The sequence below is a fragment of the Cydia strobilella genome, chromosome 23 (assembly GCF_947568885.1).
Source record: "Cydia strobilella chromosome 23, ilCydStro3.1, whole genome shotgun sequence".
Classification (NCBI taxonomy): domain Eukaryota; kingdom Metazoa; phylum Arthropoda; class Insecta; order Lepidoptera; family Tortricidae; genus Cydia; species Cydia strobilella.
This window is the reverse complement of record NC_086063.1, coordinates 7555209-7576264: the sequence shown is the minus strand read 5'-3', so window position 1 is coordinate 7576264 and position 21056 is coordinate 7555209. Positions and strand designations below refer to the sequence as shown.

The 21056-nt window shown below is 38.1% G+C and overlaps 1 protein-coding gene across 1 annotated transcript in view; it reads left to right on the top strand.

Moving 5' to 3' along the window:
• The window catches only part of LOC134751863 (uncharacterized), a 61691-nt gene that overhangs the window by 22248 nt on the left and 18387 nt on the right, over positions 1–21056 (top strand). The window contains exon 2 of the mRNA XM_063687381.1: positions 20869–21050. Coding sequence (XP_063543451.1) covers positions 20869–21050 — 182 coding nt within the window. The remainder of the gene's footprint in view (positions 1–20868; positions 21051–21056) is intronic.

Sequence of the window (21056 nt, the reverse complement as noted above, 5' to 3'; positions counted from 1 at the left end):
AAACTCGCGCGCCTAGAAGATGTTGATGTCAACTTTAGCCAGTCTTCTCCGAGACCACGGGGACAACGCCGTCCTCGAAACGTCGGAGGTGGGTTTAATACTTATTTTACGCGATTAAGTCCCGTCGTTGTAAATAATAATGAGTAAAAATCGTGAAAGTTTAAATCAGGGTTATAATATTTATTTATATGCCTAGCTCTCTCTACACAGTCAGCATAACATGCTTAAGCGGCCCTCTGATTATCAATCCGCCGGACGATATCAGCCTGTCAGTTAAAACAAGTTTGACAGTTCCGAACAACTGACAGGCCGATATCGTCCGGCGGACTGGTAATGGGTGGGCCCCTTTAGAGTCCTACTGGATTTTACAAATAGCAACGATGTATTATTGATCATGATGATGATGATTTTTGCAGTAAGGGGTAAACTGGTTTCAAGACTATTGTGTCGACGTGTAGTCAAAGGTCCCACTGGCCCTTACCATAAGGACGAGATTTGCTTGTATCTTTATACGAATAGCCTGTCAAAGCGTCGTTATGGATTACTTATTCTGTGCTTATGGCAAGCGACAGTGGGACTTTTTGCCGGGAAACGACACAATTATTCAAAAGGTGCACACTGGTTACCAAGTTAGTTCACTGTATAATTAGCTAGTTATCATTGAGCAAAAAACAAAAAAATATTCTCGAGACGTCTTCGCCATTTTGAAGTATAACCGGAAATCGTGATGCTGAATTATACTCTGGCAAATCCACTTTGTCAGTAGAAAAAGGCGCGAAATTCTAACTTTCTATTTTCTACCCTTCGCGCCTAAATTTTTTAAATTTGCTGGCTTTTTCTACTGACGGAAATAGCTTACCAAACTATAGCTAACAGACTGTTTCTTTATAATTCAGTGTTACTAACACTGACAACATTGTATAGCTTAACAAATAGTGTGAGAACTTATTTATTACGTAATGCCACCTGTGCAAATAATATGAGAAATAGTTGAAGCAAGTACTTAGTTTTGTTTGACATTGACATTGCATTGTAGTATCTTGATTTGTTTATTTAATTTACAACTAGATGATTCATATTAGTTCAATATTTATACACACCTAATAAACATAATGTATAATATGTACTTATTAGAAATGGTCACCGTATATAAGCTTCGAAAAAGGATTCTCTATTATTTAGTAACTAGCTTTTGCCCGCGACTTCGTCTGCGTGGAATTAGTAATTTGGGTACCTTAATTCTTAAACAAATCTGCTTTTTAATCCATCCTTTTTTCACCCCTAATTGGTCCACACTATACATTTCCACCCCATTTTTTACACCCTTAAGGGATGATTTCGGGGATAAAAGTTATTCTATATCCTTTCCCCACAGCTCAAACTATCCCCATAGCAAGTTTCATCTAAATCGGTTCAGCGGTTATTGATTCCCCATACAAATTTCCACCCCCCTTTTCACCCCCTTGAGGGGTGAGAGTAAATTTTGCTTTTTTTAATGATGTATAGGCAGGCGTTTGACCACGATCCCACCTGATGGTAAGTGATGATGTGGTCTACGGTGGAGCACGCTTACCTATGAGATACCTATTAACTCTTGCCTTGAAGATACCCAGATTGTACAAAACTGCACTTTATTCGCAACTCTGGAAAAATAATGCAAAAGTCTAAGTTATACTCTGAAACTGTACAATTAAATTAAACCATAGAAAACGCGCGCCCCCCTCGTGTTTCAATTATATCATAATAATATAACTCTTCGCTCTCACTACTTTTAATATGAGCAGTATTGAGCACTCACGAAAATAAGAAATACTTATTTTGTAATTTAACAGCCTTCCAATATTTATTTTTTATTTTTCCTGGTATGACGGAACCTTCAAATTTAATGTAAAGAACCGGAAACACAATGTATTCAGTAAACTTAGCTACCTTATGAGTCTGACTACAAGACGATATATAGATCAATCAACCAAACAAAACGTCGTTAGAGGACAATATTCCATTATTTAACGCTGGCAACACAAGGTTACGCAGTTCCACATTTAAATAAAAACAAACGTAAAAACCTCTTCTTTATGGTCTATAATTAGCAGATGCCATATTCGTATTGCTTGTCGAGTCGAAAACTCCCCTCTATCGAAAATAGTCGGCCAATGGTCATACACAAATGTATGGACTGACGTTTATCTGATCTGAAATGGCTATTTTTACGTTACGTATACATTTGACGTTCCCCTCCCCCAGCGAAAATCGGCAGCCTTTTTTGTATAGAAAACTACAGACAAGGCGTCTCCGTGTGGTTATATCCTCTAAGTGTTTTTCTTTTTCGATTTTATCGAATCGGTCGTTCATCGATTTCATCGAATTTATCGGTTGGACAAATGGGGTTGGCCGGTCGAAATAATTAGCAGATGGCGCCAGCATAGCTTGCCCTGTCAATCCCTAGAATTGTGTCAAATTTTTGTTTTTTTCATGCCCTGGATGCCAGCCCTTTAAGCCAAATCTCATAGAAAAAGGGGCAAGCTATGATGGCGCCATCTCTGCAAACCTTTGACAGTTGCCAACCCCATTGGGGCAATCGAAGTGTTATTTCAGTATTCTTAGTTATAAAAAAAATAGTGAGGAAATTGTACCAGCTAGGCCTGTTTCACTATAGGTTGTAAGGTCAGATGTCAGATGGCATTCTCTTTCGTAAATACCAGTGCTTCTGCCAATACCTAATTATGATTATGATTATTGTTAAAACTGGACACTGGCTCATTTAGAATAATAAAATAAATAAAATAAAAACATTTAGAATGCAACCGCGAAATTATTAAGATGATCAGACAATCAGGGGGCCTAGGCACGACGACAATCGTAGGTACGTCCAATAAACGCCAAACGTTGTGTAAAAATGTATCGGGATATGATATAGATGCTACGAAAAGTCACGTCAACTCACGTCACTATTTCCATACCAATTGGCGTTTCCTACAATGACTGTCATCAGTGCTAAGATGAGGGTCTCGTCACACTGGTTTTCCTACAGAACTCGACGCGCCCTAGCGCATTAACTACTCTACCAGTGGCTATTGTTTAATGATGGCTGACTTTGACAAATAGTTGTAAACTACGTTAACTACTTAATAACGGATCCTTGAACCTGACGGATGTTGATTCAGAGACACTGTTTTTTTCCTCGGAAATATATTTGTGTTTGGATGAGTAACTACGATTGATAGAGAAGCAGTGTAATTTTGGGAAGTATGTAAACAGATTTAAAGATACATCTAGAACGACAAAGTTGATACAGTATAAGCTAACTTTGTACTGACTTCTTCTTCTTCTTCTTTTAAAATTATGGCTTCAGCCCAGTGGGACTATTTCGCCAGTATCAAGGTATTAAGAGGTTTAAAAACGACAAAAATTGTACGGTTGTACAAGACAGTGTACGGTGATAATAAAACAAAGTGAGGGAGTGTCATTTCAAACGTCATATTTTCATAGAAATTTTACATTACATTTTACACTAGTAGTATTATGACATTGTCACACTTTGTCATTGCAAATGCCTCGTAGTATCACACATCTGATGAGACAAAAGTTCATGTTACTGTGTTTGCTGTAATACAATGGTGGAATCCAAAAGTATTTTACTACTAGTTCTACTAGTAACTTCAATATATCTATCTTTGGTAACTTCTACTTTCGGTTATATTGTCATTCAATCAGTGACACCATTTAACCTATTAAAATAGGCTCGGCTTGTCGAATACCGCGAAGCCGCGCAAATGTCAAGGTCGGAGAGGTAAATGGTTAAGTTAAACAATTACCTTGCATAAGTTTAATTACGGTGACGCCATCTTTGTAACAGATGCCACAGACTAAGCAACAGTTGCATCGCGCCATCGCCATTGTAAAATAGTTGTGAACTCGGAAAGATTATACGCATAGATAAGTAATATGAGGTCGTGTTTTTAATCTGTACGTTGTAGTTATATGAGCCATGTCTAAGTTTTCAATGGAAAAACGCGCGAAATTCAAAATCTGTATCGGAGATCGATCCTGCGTGCATTTATTATTGAAATTATCCTTTTCCTACTGACAAAGCTGGCTTTCCAGAGTATAGTTTGGCAAGAGTCGTTTGTCAATGGAGCATAGACAGAGTGAATCATACTGTATTTTATTTATGCTAATATTATAACCCCAAAATATCCCGCGGACGGACAGACGGACATGGCGGCACGCCATATTATGCCGAATCACAAAATACTAGTATGTTCTTAGGTTCTTACAAGAATTTCTCAGTCGCGTTTCAATAAAGCGCGAACCTCAGTCACAATTAAAAATAAACCGGCCAAGTGCGAGTCGGACTCACGCACCGAGGGTTCTGTACTTTTTAGTATTTGTTGTTATAGCGGCAACAGAAATACATGATCTGTGAAAATTTCAACTGTCTAGCTATCACGGTGAATGAGATACAGCCTGGTGACAGACAGACGGACAGCGGAGTCTTAGTAATAGGGTCCCGTTTTCACCCTTTGGGTGCGGAACCCTAAAAATGAATTTATATAATTTTCTACCAAGTTTTTTCACAATAATTCTAGTTGTTCTCAACTTAATCAATTAACAATGGCCTTCGCCAGACCATAATTGGCGAGCACTTGTAATTTACTCGAGCACTGGACGTTTTAATTACTACATTCAATGCATTTATTGCAAGATGCAGCATCAGCTGCAGTTGCAATTGATTTTTTTGCGCAGTGACTGACTTTCAGTGTCATGGCAATAGCCAATTATGAATTAAATAGCTGGGGATACGTACAGGTGTATTTGTCTGATCTGTGAGGCATTCCACAAAAAAGTCTACTTTGTGATGCGTGATGCGTATGGCAGAGCTAAGTTATCCAACGTTATCATGCTAAATATCAACTTCTTAGCTTTATCAGAATGTTTAAAAAAAAAACCAGCCAAGTGCGAGTCGGACTCGCGCACCGAGGGTTCCGTACTTTTTAGTATTTGTTGTTATAGCGGCAACAGAAATACATCATCTGTGAAAATTTCAACTCTCTAGCTATCACGGTTCATGAGATACAGCCTGGTGACAGACAGACAGACAGACGGACAGCGGAGTCTTAGTAATAGGGTCCCGTTTTTACCCTTTGGGTACGGAACCCTGAAAAGCGTCACGTACCCGACACTTTTCTGAACTTGCATGACTGCTGTTTTTGTTTAAAGAAACGTCACTTTGGACACTGACATCCGATCCATGTAGTATCATGGAGACTATATAAAGGAGCCAAATCTCTATGTATGAAAAGTGTCCAGTAATTATTAGGCGGCGCCACCATACACCGAAATACTACCAAAAACAACCTACGTATTTTGGCCGGGTTATTTGTTGCCTTATATGGTTCATGTTATACTCATGTCCCAGAGCCTAACTAGCGCCACCGGAGAGAATAGGAACTATTATTTAAAGCTGAAAGCGGTCACTTTTGCAAGAATTCTGCCATAAGAGATTGGCATCCTTTCTATACCATCCATATGTAGTATCTTTAGCAAATGTTTAATGTATCTTAAAGTTCGAATCAGGCCGGTTAAGTTGTTGACCGTTCCTCACTCGTGCGCAAAACTCAGTGCGAAGCCGCGAACGCGAGTGTGGAGTCGATTTCGCAGATCTGGGACGCCCTCTCCACCCAAACTCGCGTTCTCGGCTTCGCGTTTAGCGTGAGCCAATTCATGCCTGAATTGAGCCCCATTTCCTTTACATCAGATCTTTTTGATACCTAAGACATATATGTAAAATAATACTGCTTGCACTTGGCGGGCCATCATTCTGTAACTTTAATTATATAAAATAAAGTTTTATTCTATTCTATTCTATTCTATTCGCTCCGCGATTCGCGCACGAGTTTGGAGCGGGCTTATAGAGTAAGTCGCGAAACGTAATCCAACAAAAAATTGTGTATTTTTGAACTCACCGTGCCTTATCATGTAGGTATGTTTGTTGATAAAAATAAGATGTTTTGCTCTATAAGTCTACATCTATGTCAATTCGCTTCTGACTACTGATTGATTAACCTTATTAAGACTTTATGAAATATTTGAATATAATAATTGCCTAATCAATTAAACGTGACACTGACTGACTGCAATGTTGCCATTGTCAACATAACGGCCTATCTTACTTCTAATCTCCAGACATTAATTTTCTTTTGCTTCTGCGCGGTGCTACAATTACCAATATTGCCCTTGTCATCAAAACGGCTTATGTTACTTTACGTACTTTATGGCTCCTGTACACGATAAATAATGATTATGATTACGATGGCCCAGCGCTGGACCAGCGAGATAGCCATGCGATGGTTGAGAGCACGCACGATGTAATGGGCTGGGCCACGTGTAGATATGCGAACGCACCATAGCTAGCCTACCTTTGATGTGCGGACGAAAAACCGACACCGTGGCCATCCCATCGCCATCCGGCCGCGGCATAAGCCATACGACACCCTACCCTCTCTAGCTCTTTACTGTGCCAATATGAATGGCCCATCGTGTAGAGGAGCCATTAAACCTGAGGAGCTCGTTAAGAAGTTATTACGGTCAGCTACGGACTGATTGAATACTTGGCTGCATGAAGCTAAATAAGCTGAATTGTATTCAAGTAAATATAGTTTTAGTCCCAAAACTTTTTTAACGTCCACGGAAAAGACGCCGATAGCTTGACGTGACGTAAGCGTTTGCATTAAGTGTCATTTTGTATGGGATTTTGAGTTTCAAACGTCCCGCTTGGAGCGCTGTTCAAAATCCCATACAAAAATAGACATAACGCAAACCCGAACGCTCATCACGCTATTGAATAGAATTTAAACTAGGGGTTCTGAGATAACTATAGTTAGTCAAACCAAATTGTCAGTAAATAAGAACAAAAAAAAACTATACCTACCTAATACTCATCCTTTTCTTTTGGGTGCTAGTACTAGTGTAAGACAAAGATAGTATGATTTATCTTTGTCTATGTTTGAAATGGGACAGTCCTTTGACAAACTATAGATACTAGACATATTCTGTATTAGTCAGTTAGTTCCTTCTGCTTCTGTGCTGTGCTACAAAGGTTTGGCAACGCCATTGTGCGCGTGAGTTGAATCGATCGCAACCGACCGGTTGAGAATAGGGCTGCAATTCTAAATTTGAATAATGTCGTTGACAAACGTCCTTTCATACTATTAATAAATAATAATCACATTTTGATTACAGTATGAATGAAGTTGTTTTTAGGTCACAAAAGCTACTGGAAAAGTTAGACTGCTAATGACTAATTGTTTCCTGAAAGCTTTATCATAATCATCCTTACTAAGAAGTTATATTAGGTACATTACAAAACAATTGAATTTATTGTATAATTTATTAATACAATATATTCTTTCTTTAGTTAAGTATTTGCATGCAACAATATATTTTAATCGGTATGTGCATGGAGACTGTATAAAGGAGCCAAATCTCTATGTATGAAAAGTGTCCATCAAAAAACAGTAATTAGGCGGCGCCACCATACACCGAAATACTACCAAAAACAACCTACGTAATTTGGTCGGGTTATTTGTTGCCTTATATGGTTCATGTTATATTCATGTCCCAGAGTCTAACTAGCGCCACCGGAGAGATTAGGAACTATTATTTAAAGCTTAACGCGGTCACTTTTACAACAATTCTGCCATAAGAGATTGCGATCCTTTCTATACCATCCATAGGTATGTGTATACCTAATTTCAAATTTGTATGCCTGTCGGCGAAGCATATTAGCGTTCTAAATAGTTGGTCAAACCAAATTGGCAGTAAATAAGAACCAAAAAAACTATACTCATCCTTTTCTTTTGGGTGCTAGTACTAGTGTAAGACAATGATAGTATGATTCTCTCTGTCAATGTTTGAAATGAGACAGTCCTTTGACAAACTATATAATACTTTTTGGACTGACCAGCACTGTTACCTATGTTTATAAATAAATCATTTGAGTTTGAGTTATAGCCGGTCAAACAAGTTTGTCAGTAGCAAAAGGCGCGAAAATCAAATTTTCTATGGGACGATTACCCTTCGCGCCTACTATATTTAAATTTGCCGCTTTTTTCTTCTGACGTAAATGGCTTGACAGACTATATATTACTTACATTACAGTTCGACAATAAAGAATAAAAATAAAATTATTTATTTGATACCTTGCAACACCAGATTTCCTATGTCATCTGTCAAAGCAAACAATGTTGCATTGCATTCACATGGTGGCAAAACGCAAACGACAAAACCAAGAATTATAATTTTGTAGACTGACCAAACTCACTCTGCATGGCATTTACAATAACAAAATGTGGCAAATTGGCAATGTCATCATTAATGACAAATTTCTATGAAAATATGACGTTTATATTTATAATGACACTCTCTCACTTATACGTTTTGTTCAATTAAGTCGGTGCAAAGTCAGATTAGATGGACTTTGACTCTAAGAATGTTACTGTCTTCAATGTTCAACCCTTATGTGAATGCAACCTAATATTTTCCTTGCCCGATAAGAAATTGTAACAAATAATTGAGGGCGCCACTTCCTACGTAACTGTCACATTTTTGACGTAAAATGCTACATGGCAACATAAATTGTTGAACATGAAAGTTTTTTAGTTCAATTAATTTAATTTCTACTATTTTATGTCGCACTATATGTTCAGTGACATTAGCGCCCTTATTATTTTCTTCTATTTATCCTCGGCAACCCTATGTTTTGTTAGTTTTGACTTTTGACGCACGCGCATGCTTTTGACAGCCGCGAGAGACTGCTCAGCTGCGCTTGAGTAACGTGGCCCTAATTCATTGGGCTTTAATCATTTGAATAAAAACCACGTGGGTTGGGTAATAGTGTAACAATAGTGGTAGCTTTGGGTAAAATTTTGTCACAATGGCCTTGGCCACAGTAATAAAGAGTCAGCCCAGATTTTTGTACATGGCGGAAGCATAGGTTTTACCGGTCTCTAGTTCTGTTCTATGAGATTTGGCTTAAAAGGCTAGCATACAGGCCGTAACATTCCAAAAAACCGGAAAGTGAGAGTCGGACTTGCCCACCGAGGGTTCCGTACTTTTTAGTATTTGTTGTTATAGCGGCAACAGAAATACATCATCTGTGAAAATTTCAACTGTCTAACTATCACGGGTCATGAGATACAGTCTGGTGAGTGGTGACAGACAGACGGACAGCGGAGTCTTAGTAATAGGGTCCCTAACGGAACCCTAAAAAGATCAAGATGTTCTCAATCAGGGGCGTAGCTAGAGGATATGGCGCCCGGGGCAGTCACCAAATTTGCGCCCCCCCCCCCCTGACGACTGACAAAAGTTTCCTTGCTTCTGCCTTTTGCCCATTTTGGCGCCCCCCCCTTGGATGGCGCCGGGGCGCTTGCCCCCTCTGCCCCCCCTAGTTACGCCACTGTTCTCAATTTGCAGTCAAATATTAGTTAATATATATACTGTGGTTAAATTGAGATAAATAACCAAGAAATAACCTAGACCTAGACATAACTACACAATGCAGTCGTGTAAACACAATCACATCCGAAAAACACCTCCACAGCTTTGTCTAGCCGTATATAAAAAAACATACATGAAAAAACCAGTTGGAAAGCAGGCCGGTTCGCACACGCCCGAAAAAACGCAAAAAATTCGCCATTCGTTACTGGGCCGCTTTATTATTAGCACAACTTGTTTGGATTATACATGATTATACTCACTTTCTAGTGTCTATCAATCAAGTGTAAATTACTTTGATAAAAAAGATGAGTGGTATAAAAAAAGTATAGGTAAGTATATAGGTAAACCAATTTGTCAATAAAAAAAACCCCGAAATTCTAATTATTGATGGACATACATTTTTCAAACAGGCCGCTTTTTTCTAAATGGGTGACTACTCTAATCTACTGATGTACCGATCTTTAATAGCTTACAAAAACTAGTGTTGCAGACCCTTTAGGTGCGTTGTTTTATCCGCAGCTGATTGTAACATTTGTAACTAACTAATTTTTTGAATAAATAATAGATGAAGATGACCCTAATTAAGTTTCCTATAGGACACCAAATTTTTTTCGCGATTTGGGGCTTGACTATTATAGGTACGTATAGCAAAAAAAATTGTCTCTGTCTATATGGTCTAATTGAAGTAAAAATGTTAAGATTTTTTTTCTAATCGTTAAATCGTGCAACATTGTAAAGTACCAACATTTAAAAGCACTCTTAAGCCCGTGAGAATTCGCAACTTTTTTTCTTTTACACCAGTGATCTCATCTCTTTCCAGTGTTGCCAGCATTCCTCGTGTAATAGTAGCTTAATTGTCGCCAACAGTTTCTAATTAACACTTTACTCGTGTAAACTGTTTAAAGTCATTAAGAGGGGTGATTGACATTTTTGATGATTCTTTGTTTTTACCCGGCTAAGGTTTAGTGACAGGACCAAATGGCGGGAAAGAGGGGAGGTCTTTGCCCGGCAGTGGGCGACTCTAATAGACTAGAAAAAAAAAGGTTTAGGAGGGTATTTTAACTAATGCTTTTGGACTACATTCCATATCGTATCGTATCATTTATTTAATAATATGATATTGCAATCACTTTATGACGTCAAACACTAACATTTACTTAAAAATGAAATGAAATTATATTATGTTTAATATTGTCCCTTTTCACACACAAATTTTCTTTGATCACAAATCATAATAATTAATGTTTTGAGTCTGTCGGTGTGTACAGATATATAACATTACGGTATAAATCTACATATGTATGTATCCAAAGTGGCGCTTTCTGACATAATATTTTGAATATATAGGTGTCAAAAGACTTATTATAATATGTTAATATACATTTACATATATACTGTATGTTTTAATGATAATAATAAAAATGGAAAGTTGCAAGCAAGTTTGATTGAATAAAAACTTGCATACGGAAATACTAAATCTTTTATACATGAATTATGCAAAACTGTATTATAATTAGTTCAATCTAGAAACGGAAGCTAATATTGAATACTCAGACTTTAACGAAAAAAAGGAAACCGCAAATCTTGGCAAAACTAAAACAACTATGCAAATTTAAGAAAAAAGTCCAAAAAACATGAACGTTCTTAAAAATGAATCTCAAGCAAGCCTCTATTAATCTATAGGTACAACAGGCGGACTATTTTAGTAGTAATATTGCTACCTACCGAGGAAATTTTGACTTTAATCGTGACATTGCCACACGCTATCATTGCATATACATATACCTATATGTATAACATGCACGGTCAGCTTGGCTTTGGCGCTTTACCACGTTTTCCTTCACTGAAAAGTAACTGATAAATAATTAAAATAATGATATTTTATACTTATGTTTAAGTCCCTCGAAACTCATCTTCATTATTGTAATACCAACATACAAATACAAACATCTCTATATTTGTACGACGGTTTACCTCCACTAGTTATTAACTATCTTTGAAAAAGCAGCCGGAGGTCAGCTAGGTATGTATGTTTATATGTTTTGTGTGTTTATGTTTTATTATAATACCAACTTACAAATACAAGCATCTACTACATTTGCACGACGGTTACCTCCGCTAGCTATTATTATTTACTATCTGTGGAAAAGCAGACGCTCCACAGAGAAAGCCTGACCTAACAATCGGTGTCAAAGGTGAAATCATGACAATCCGTATTAAGCGTTATTATCAAGCTGTTTAGAACGTGTTTCCTTTGTAGACGCGTGTTTATGTGGTGGCTATTATGTTAGTCTTTTTATCTTTAGACAGGATTCCGATGTTTAGACACGTATTGAAATGCTGCTGAAATTGCTGAATACAAGGTGTAACAAAAATTGTGGTGATCTGTCGTGTTCTGATTAGGGAAAAGTAGCTCAGAACAATTTTTTTTGCCGCAAAAAAAAACTATGGAGGCGGTCCTCCAAGTCGGCCAACCCTCCATACAAAGTCCAAACATTTTTCGCATCAACATAATTTTTCTTCTACGTTTTTCTAATCAGAATACGATACCAAATATTTTTGTTACACCTTGTATAAAGTGGCTTCCTGCTTTGAAATATCACGTTACATTTTAATATTTTAAATCAAAGTTTAAGGATCCTGATCGATTTTTTGTCATACTTTTGCATTTTTTTTTGACCACGATTTTTGACCATTCTGTCCATGCCTTTTTGGTCATGGTTTTATTTTTTTATGTATAGGTTGGTAATGTTGGTATAGGCTTACGTTTTTGGTGCCTAAGTTAGTATATTTTTATTTTATTTATTTATTCACTTTATAATACAACATTTTTAATTGTTGGCGAGGACGCGCGGTCCGATCCGCGTTTAATTTGAAAAAAAAAACCGGCCAAGTGCGAGTCGGACTCACGCAAAAAACGGCAAAAAAATCACGTTAGTTGTATGGGAACATATGGGAGCCCCACTTCAATATTTATTTTATTCTGTTTTTAGTATTTATTGTTTAAGCGGCAACAGAAATACATCATCTGTGAATATTTCAACTATCACGGTTCATGCGATACCAGCCTGGTGACAGACGGACAGAAGGACAGAAGGACGGACAGCGGAGTCTTAGTAATAGGGTCCAGTTTTTACCCTTTGGGTACGGAACCCTAAAAAAACGCCGACACGGCAGACAGGCTTCACATGCGCCCACGCAGTTCATTCACTGTCGCGGCAGCTTAAGGCTAAGGACCAGTTAAGCAAGCTACATAATTTAGACATTATGTTTTAATTAAAACTTTAACAGAGCGATGGAAAATGAATCTAATAAAAAACCTTTTATTTTGCCTGTTTGTTTGTTTGCAAAGTTTAAATTATAAATTACTAGCGACCCGCCCCGGCTTCACACGGGTGCAATTCTGATGTCTTATATCCGTTACGTAGTTTTAAAGATCTAAACATACATAGGGACAGACATCCATCCATACAGCAGGAAGCGACATTGGACTATGTAGTATGCGCTAGCAACACTAGCAACTGATGTTTGAAGTCGGTGCCAGGCCAATTTTGTAATAACAACAAACACACGGCAGATAATTTTGAATGCGTCACGTAGACATAATAATGTAATGTAGAGATATTGGTGACTGTAGACCCCTTAAGAGATTCGCATAAAAATTGGTATTGAGTGTGAATTTATGAATGTCTCTTGTGTGCAAATCACTTGAAAGTTAACTTATGGTTGAGCATTGAATATAGGTTACGGTTACGATCCACTACGATGAACATTCTTGCATAATATAGCATAGATGTGCAGTTTGCATCTCTTTATGCACTTTTTTCTTACCTACTGTTATTGTCGTTTTTAGGGTTCCGTACCCAAAGGGTAAAAACGGGACCCTATTACTAAGACTCTACTGTCCGTCTGTCTGTCTGTCTCTCTGTCTGTGCGTCTGTATCTCATTATATTATATCTTAGAACCGCGCACGAACCGTCTCTTCTTTGCGCGCCGCAGTTTTATGATAGAGATGTATCGGCACGGGGTTGTCACTGTTTGAATATAATTACTTATGTGCATAACGAGAATCAATAAAAACCCTCGGCCCTTCGTACATCGTGTAAGTTGACTAACAATTTTTGGCCTCCTTTACGAAAATGTTACGATTACGATGTAGTCGATGTACTTGTTAATTATTGGCATTATTGCCGAGTGTAAATGAACGCCTTAGGAAAATTTAGACGAAAAATAGATACAATGACCGGTTTTCGTTGTTCTAAATCAATCAATCAATCTTTATTGTCAAAAACACATGTCAAAAGTTACAATACAAATAAAATTAAAAATACACAACACCCTAAACTAAATAACAAAATCACATATTAAAAAAAAATATAGTTATATATACAAATGTCAAAATACAAAAACCATTAAAAATCAAAAATACAAATTTCGTTCCATTTGGAGTTGAAACTCTAGGTCCATGGGGTCCCAGCGCGCACAATAAGTTGTTTGCAGAAATCGCGAAGCGTCTGGTTGACGTAACTGGTGACCGAAGAGCTGGCGGCTTCCTCGTACAATGCACAACATATCAGCATTGCGATACAGCGAGGAAATGCCGCCAGCATCCTTGGTACAATGCCTCAAGGGCCTAGTTTAGATTTAAGCTAGTTATTAATTTCGTTTACGTAGTACCACTGTATATATCTTGTATGTAAATAAAGAGTTATGTGTACTTAATTGGGATAAGGAGAAACTACATTTATTTACATACAAGATATATACAGTGGTACTACGTAAACGAAATTAATAACTAGCTTAAATCTAAAATAGGCCCTTGAGGCATTGTACCAAGGATGCTGGCGGCATTTCCCCGCTGTATCGCAATGCTGATACGTTGTGCGAGAAAGCCGCCAGCTCTTCGGTCACCAGTTACGTCAACCAGACGCTTCGCGATTTCTGCAAACAACTTATGCGCGCTGGGACCCCATGGACCTAGAGTTTCAACTCCAAAGAGTTATTAATTCTTTAGGAATCATTTTATGTTAAATTTACTATAAAATTCTATGAATCATTTTATGTTAAATTTACTATAAAATTCTATGAATCATTTTATGTTAAATTTACTATAAAGTGTAGTTATAAAATGCCGTAGAAAGCTAAGTTATGATTGAACATTGAATATAGGTTACTGTCTACAGATACAGACTCTGCAGCTATAATAATAACATATAATGTTCATTCTTGCATAATTGAGCTATAAACAGCTTTTTATGCGATTTTTTCTTAGTCATTGATAATTAGATAGCAATGTGAATTGCATTGGTAATCTCTATCATCTAACTATTCTAAGTGGGTATTTCTAATAGTTATGCCAGCAGGGAGATCCGCTTGGGCCCGTCATCTTTAGCCTCGCCATTCACCCAATCATCACTCAGCTAAAATCAGAACTAAATTTATGGTATCTGGATGACGGGACACTTGCAGGGACGGCTTCTTCAGTATTAAACGACCTAAATATAATCACAAGGCGGTTCGCTGAGATAGGACTCACACTTAACTTTAATAAGTGTGAGGTTTTTATCTCAGAAAAACTTTCAGCTAGCGCCCGGACTGCTTTGACTCTAAGTCTCAACTCTGTCGCGCCCAATTTCACCTTTGTTACACGAGATTCCCTCGTGTTACTTGGCGCCCCTATTTTCGAAGACGCCATCCCTTTAGCAATAAATTCAAAATTAGATAACTTTCACAACTGTTCAGATTTATTATTCAAAATTAACGCCCATATAGCCATTTACATCTTACGTTTGTGTTTATTTTCTCCTAAATTTTTATACATTTTACGTTGTAGCCCTGTTTGGAAATTCTCGAGTCTCACGTCATCCATAGATTAAAAAATTCGGTTAGCAAAATTCTAAATGTCTCTTTCAGCTCTCAAAGCTGGTCCCAGGCTACTCTGCCTATTAATTATGGTGGCCTGGGCATTCGCTCTACGGGCGATCTGGCTCTCCCCGCTTTTCTCTCGTCTGTCCACAGCGTCGCCCATCTCATCCGTGGCATTCTTAATGTCACCAATCCCACGGGTGTGGTAGTGGCGAGCTTGGCAGATGCAGAGTCAACTTGGAGTGCTGGAAATCCCGGCGAGAGCCCACCTACCGAAAAAGCCAGCCAAGCAGCCTGGGACCTGATAAAAATAAAAACAACCCACAAATCCCTTTTGGACAATAGTTCGAACCCCTGCGAACGCGCTAGACTGCTCGCAGTATCGGAACCCGAGTCAGGGCATTGGCTGCGCGCCTTGCCGTCGCGGAACATTGGTTCCCTTTTGGACCCGGCGTCACTGCGCGTAGCCGTATGCCTCAGGTTAGGTTTAAAAGTCTGCGAGCCACACGCTTGCTCCCGCTGCAGAAGCCATGTTGACGCTTATGGGCACCACGGACTCCACTGCCAGTCAAGCGCGGGCCGATTTTATAGACACACGGCTCTAAACGATCTAATCCGCAGAGCACTCGGTACCGTCTCCATACCAGCAACCCTGGAGCCAGTTGGTCTATCTGCGGCGGATGGCAAAAGGCCCGACGGCTGCTCGCTCGTACCTTGGTTCCTAGGGCGGCCCCTGGCGTGGGATGTAACATGCGTTGACACGCTGGCCCCATCTCACGTCCTGCGCTCTGCCAGGAAGCCAGGGTCGGCAGCAGACGACGCCCAAATTGCCAAGTGCCGCAAATATGCATTTCTAAAAACTAATTATATATTTGCGGCACTTGCGATTGAAACTTTCGGTCCTTGGTCGTCAGACACGAGAAAACTAGTAAAAGAAATTTCTACCAAACTAGTCTGGGTGTCTGGCGACCTACGAGCTGGCGCATTTTTTGCGCAGAAGCTCAGCCTCACTGTGCAGAGAGGGAACGCGGCCAGTGTCCTGGGAACAATGCCTCAGGCTAATTTAGGTTTAGATTTAGTTTAATCACTGTTTAAATTAAATAATTCATAATAGTTATGTAGTAGACTATAAATTACCTACAGAATCTACAGATATACTTCAATGTAGGTTGAAATTAAAACATTTGTGTCATTCGTGTCATTAGAAAATTACGGAAACTGAAAATCATGCAGTTCATTTATTTCAGATACTTTATCAACGATATAATCTGTGTCCACGATTTATAACATTATATTTTTTTGGGTATTAGTTTTTAATTTTATTTCAGGTACGTTACATTTTACTCTTATTTTGTTATGAATTGAGAATAAAAAAGGTTAAGTAGATACGTTTTTGGTTTCGATAAATTATATTTTTATCCTAAATGCCGGTAACGCACTTGTAACCCATCTGGTGTTGCAGGTGTCCATGGGCAACGATAATCGCTTACCATCAGTCGATTCGTCTGCTCGTTCGCCTCCTATATCACAAAAGAATGAAAGAAAATATCATACATTTTATCTTATCGCTTTGATCGTTCTAAGCATGCGATCAAGATTTGTAACGCAGCGTCTTACGCGAACAACTCACGAACGCGAAGCGAAGCGGCGTGGCGCGGCTTGGCGGGCCCACGGCGTTCGCGTTCGCAACGAGATCGCCCACGTAGGAAACTTTTATAGCTATCAAAGGATTGATTTACCCCGCGCCGCATCGCTTCCCTTCGCGTTCACGTGTTGTTCGCCTACGTAGTACGCTGCATAAGATTTATTTCCAGTTCCATGTAACTTGTTACTTAATTACATGTGTAATTAATAAATGTGTAGGTAGTAAAACAGTGTCACTGTATAAGTGTACATGTACATAATTACTCGTGTGATCACGCAACATACCATACATGACAGATTGATTCATCGTGTGAACGAGGCTGATTTCACACTAGTGAAAACTGGCCTTAAGTATACACTAGTAACTCTTGAGCACATCGTGAACCATTGAAAAACCGGCCAAGTGCGAGTCGGACTCGCGCACGGAGGGTTCCGTACCATTACACAAATAAAGGCAAAAAAATCACGTTTGTTGTATGGGAGACCACTTAAATATTGATTTTATTTTATTTTTAGTATTTGTTGTTATAGCGGCAACAGAAATACATCATCTGTGAAAATTTCAACTGTCTATTAGCTATCACGGTTGATGAGATACAGACGGGTGACAGACGGACAGACAGACAGACAGCGGAGTCTTAGTAATAGGGTCCCGTTTTTACACTTTGGGTACGGAACTCAAAAAAATACCAAAAACGGATGCTACAAAAATAGTTATTTGTTTTACAAGGGGTCAAAGTTGTTGTTTAACCGCTCGTGCTAATATTGATACCCGAGCAAGCGAAAGATTCTAAAATTGAATCACGAGCCTAGCGAGGGGTTCGAAAAATGGAATCTTGAGCGTTGCGAGGGTTTCAAGGCACGAGGGTTAAACAAATTTTGCCACCGTGAAACAGAAAATCTTTCACCACACCAACACAAATACTAACTGTAAAATATCAAACTAAATCAAAGCAAATCGATTAAAAATGAATGTTATTAAATAAGTATTTATCATTTAAAATCATCATTCTACCAGCTAACATAAGAAAAGACTCCACAATTGAATTTGATTACTTTGCCTCACATGTGAATAAAATGCAACTTTTTTATCAGTTTTTCAACAATCAAGAGAGCCTTTACCAGCTGTTGTGGTGAAAGGTATCTTAAGGGCGTACTCTCGTGATCATTTTACTTTAAGTTAATTAACGATAATGCCATTTGGTATTTTATTCATGAAATGTGTGCCACATCTGAATTCATTGAATAGTTTTTTGAAATAATTTTTAAGAAAACATATAACAATAGCGTTTTGTTCTCCTCCTAATGGCCTTTGTTACTGATACAAAATACGGTTTTGACAAAGAAAATACTTAATTTTATTTTACCTAAAGTACTTTTCTTTACACAACTATCTACTTCGCATCAAAACAATTCTCATGAGCCGAAACTCGGTTTTGTTACAGACTTTCTTTGAAAATATGTCAGTACGGTTTTTACTCACTATTATTTTTAGTCGCTTTTGGCGATATGTTCATGTTGTGTTGTTGAAAGAATCCGAAACATGTCGCCAAAAGCGACTAAAAATAATAGTGAGTAAAAACCGTACTGATAAATATTTTTTCTACTCGTCGAGTATAATCTGTGTATTACGACTTCACATGCAACACTACAACCTTACTCTTTTCAACGTTGGATAGTCTATGGCACTTCCGACTCAAGCATAAGAATTTTATCGATACGGTTTAGTCAATTATAAAAAATTTGAAAATAGAACTTCATACATTTCAGTAAAATATTTCTTGTTTAAGGAGACTCGATCCAATGCAAATTAGTCTACTTAAACACGCTGCTGCGTCGTATCTGCTTTGTGATTGGTTGGCCAACAATTGCTTCATAAGTCATAAACGCGCATGTGACACCCTTCATATAGCAACATCCATATCCTACGAAAACCGCTTAGCGTTGCTTGTTAGTCTCCATAGGCTACGGTGGCCAAAATCGAGAAAAAAACTGTCTTAAAATTGAATTTAGCGCGGAGCAGGTACCAGGGTCACATGAGTTACGAGGAGGTGTCGTTGACCAACCCGCCGGGGGCGCCGGGCCCGGCGGCCGGTGCGCGTACGAGTATGAAGGTATCGCGGGTCGCGGCAGCTCGCGTATCTTAGCTGTATACTTTTGGTTTGTTTACTTAAGTATATGATTCTACTAGTTGAAAATATTATGTCTCGTAGAAAAAGTATTGTATACTGCAATAGTGATATAATCAAGCTTTTCAATCTCGTACCTTAACTTAAGCAACTCAGCAAGCTTCGTTGCTTAAACACGGTACTCGACTGAAAAGCTCTCTATCTCACGATTGTATAAAATACTATTGAAATATGTCTCACGATAGTTTAAGTGAGACTTTCTTTGATTTCGTTTTGGATTTGAAATCTTGTCTCATTTAATAAAATAAGAGTCCTTTATAACGGCCTCTGCCCTCTGGGAATCTGGAGGTACTTTACACTGTCACTATCTTCAGATCTACTTTTAACCATAACATTACATTTTCCTTCCTGTCTAGGGGAAGGTCTATGAAGTCATCGCAAACATGACGAATTAACAAATATGAAGACCTTCGCACTGCCGACATGGTCAGTCGCGCAAGACGCAAGACTTGAACGCAATTTGCTATCAAAAAATCAAAACACAACATTTAACGTAAATTTACTTAGGTATATGGCTGCTACATACTTGGATTGAACACATAATATAAGTAATTAAAGCAGTATTCTACGGGTGATACGGATAGTCGAATTGAAACCATAATTTACTGTACCCAATACATACACGGTTGCTGGTTCATAGCTCAAAATTTAGCTGTATGAAATGTGTAAATAATTAAATAATCCTAACTGAAATGATATAAAGATGCAAAATATACAAGTCTAAGTTTGGGATCTTGGACCCTAATACAGTGTTCCAACCTAGGAACCCTATCTTTTAAAACCAACAAAACATACGTACGTTTATATCTATAGTAAAAATGCAACATCAAATTTAAGAATTAATCAATAATAATGTAAAAACATGAAGTCAATGTAGCTACATATTATATTAATGCCATATTTGCCTTAAAATATACCTACAAAATAAAAAGCAATAAATAATTACACTGGCAAAACCAAAGCCACGATAACTATAATTTCATAAGTAAGTATTATCTTAAGTGCAGAACAGCAGAATGCCAGTTTTCAATAGGTACTTTCGATTTCTAGAGTCGAAAGTAAGCGTTATGAACGTTTTTTACGCAGATCTGTTAATTTCTACCAATTAGATCTTCTCTGTGATATGCTGTTATGTGTGTGACTTTATTCCCGACGTGTTAAAAAGTTCAAATGAAGTAATACTTCACAGTATTCTCGTAATCATGCAAATTACTATCAAAGTTAGGCAACGGTTTTGACATTTTGTTTGTGGTTTTCAGGTTTTACGTAAAATATTAGTAGATTTCATATTTTATGCTATGATTACAAGAAGAAGTTTTGTGGGCTATTTTTTGTAGGTTATAACTGTTATAAGTACCTTGTTTTTAAAATATCCCATTCACTAAAATAACGTAACGATTGCCCCATGCCCCATTTTGCCCAATCAATCTGTCATTTACTACAAAATTGGTCAAAAACAGGTTAATTGCATAATGAATTGGCCAAGCGAACTGTTTCTTGTAATATCTGGTATATAAAAACGCAGCTTAAAGAAAATTTAGGCATCCCACTTTACATGGTAGGCTAATGTTTAGGGTACAGAGGAACGGGTACAAAATGACAACAGCTTTTTCGCCGGTTTTGAAAATTTTAATTGATTTTGTTCTCAACTTTTCTTCTCTTTGTCTACAGGAAAGCACCTAGTCTTCTCCACCGACCCTGAATCAGTAAAAGATGAGTTCGCTTTTGACAACCCCGGGTTCCGTCAAGACGAGCGCGCGTGGCAACACGCCCCGACGTTACCCTTAAAGGGGTCCACGTTGCATGCGGAGTTCACCAAACCCGAACAGAGCAAGGACGATGAACATATTCAGGTAAAT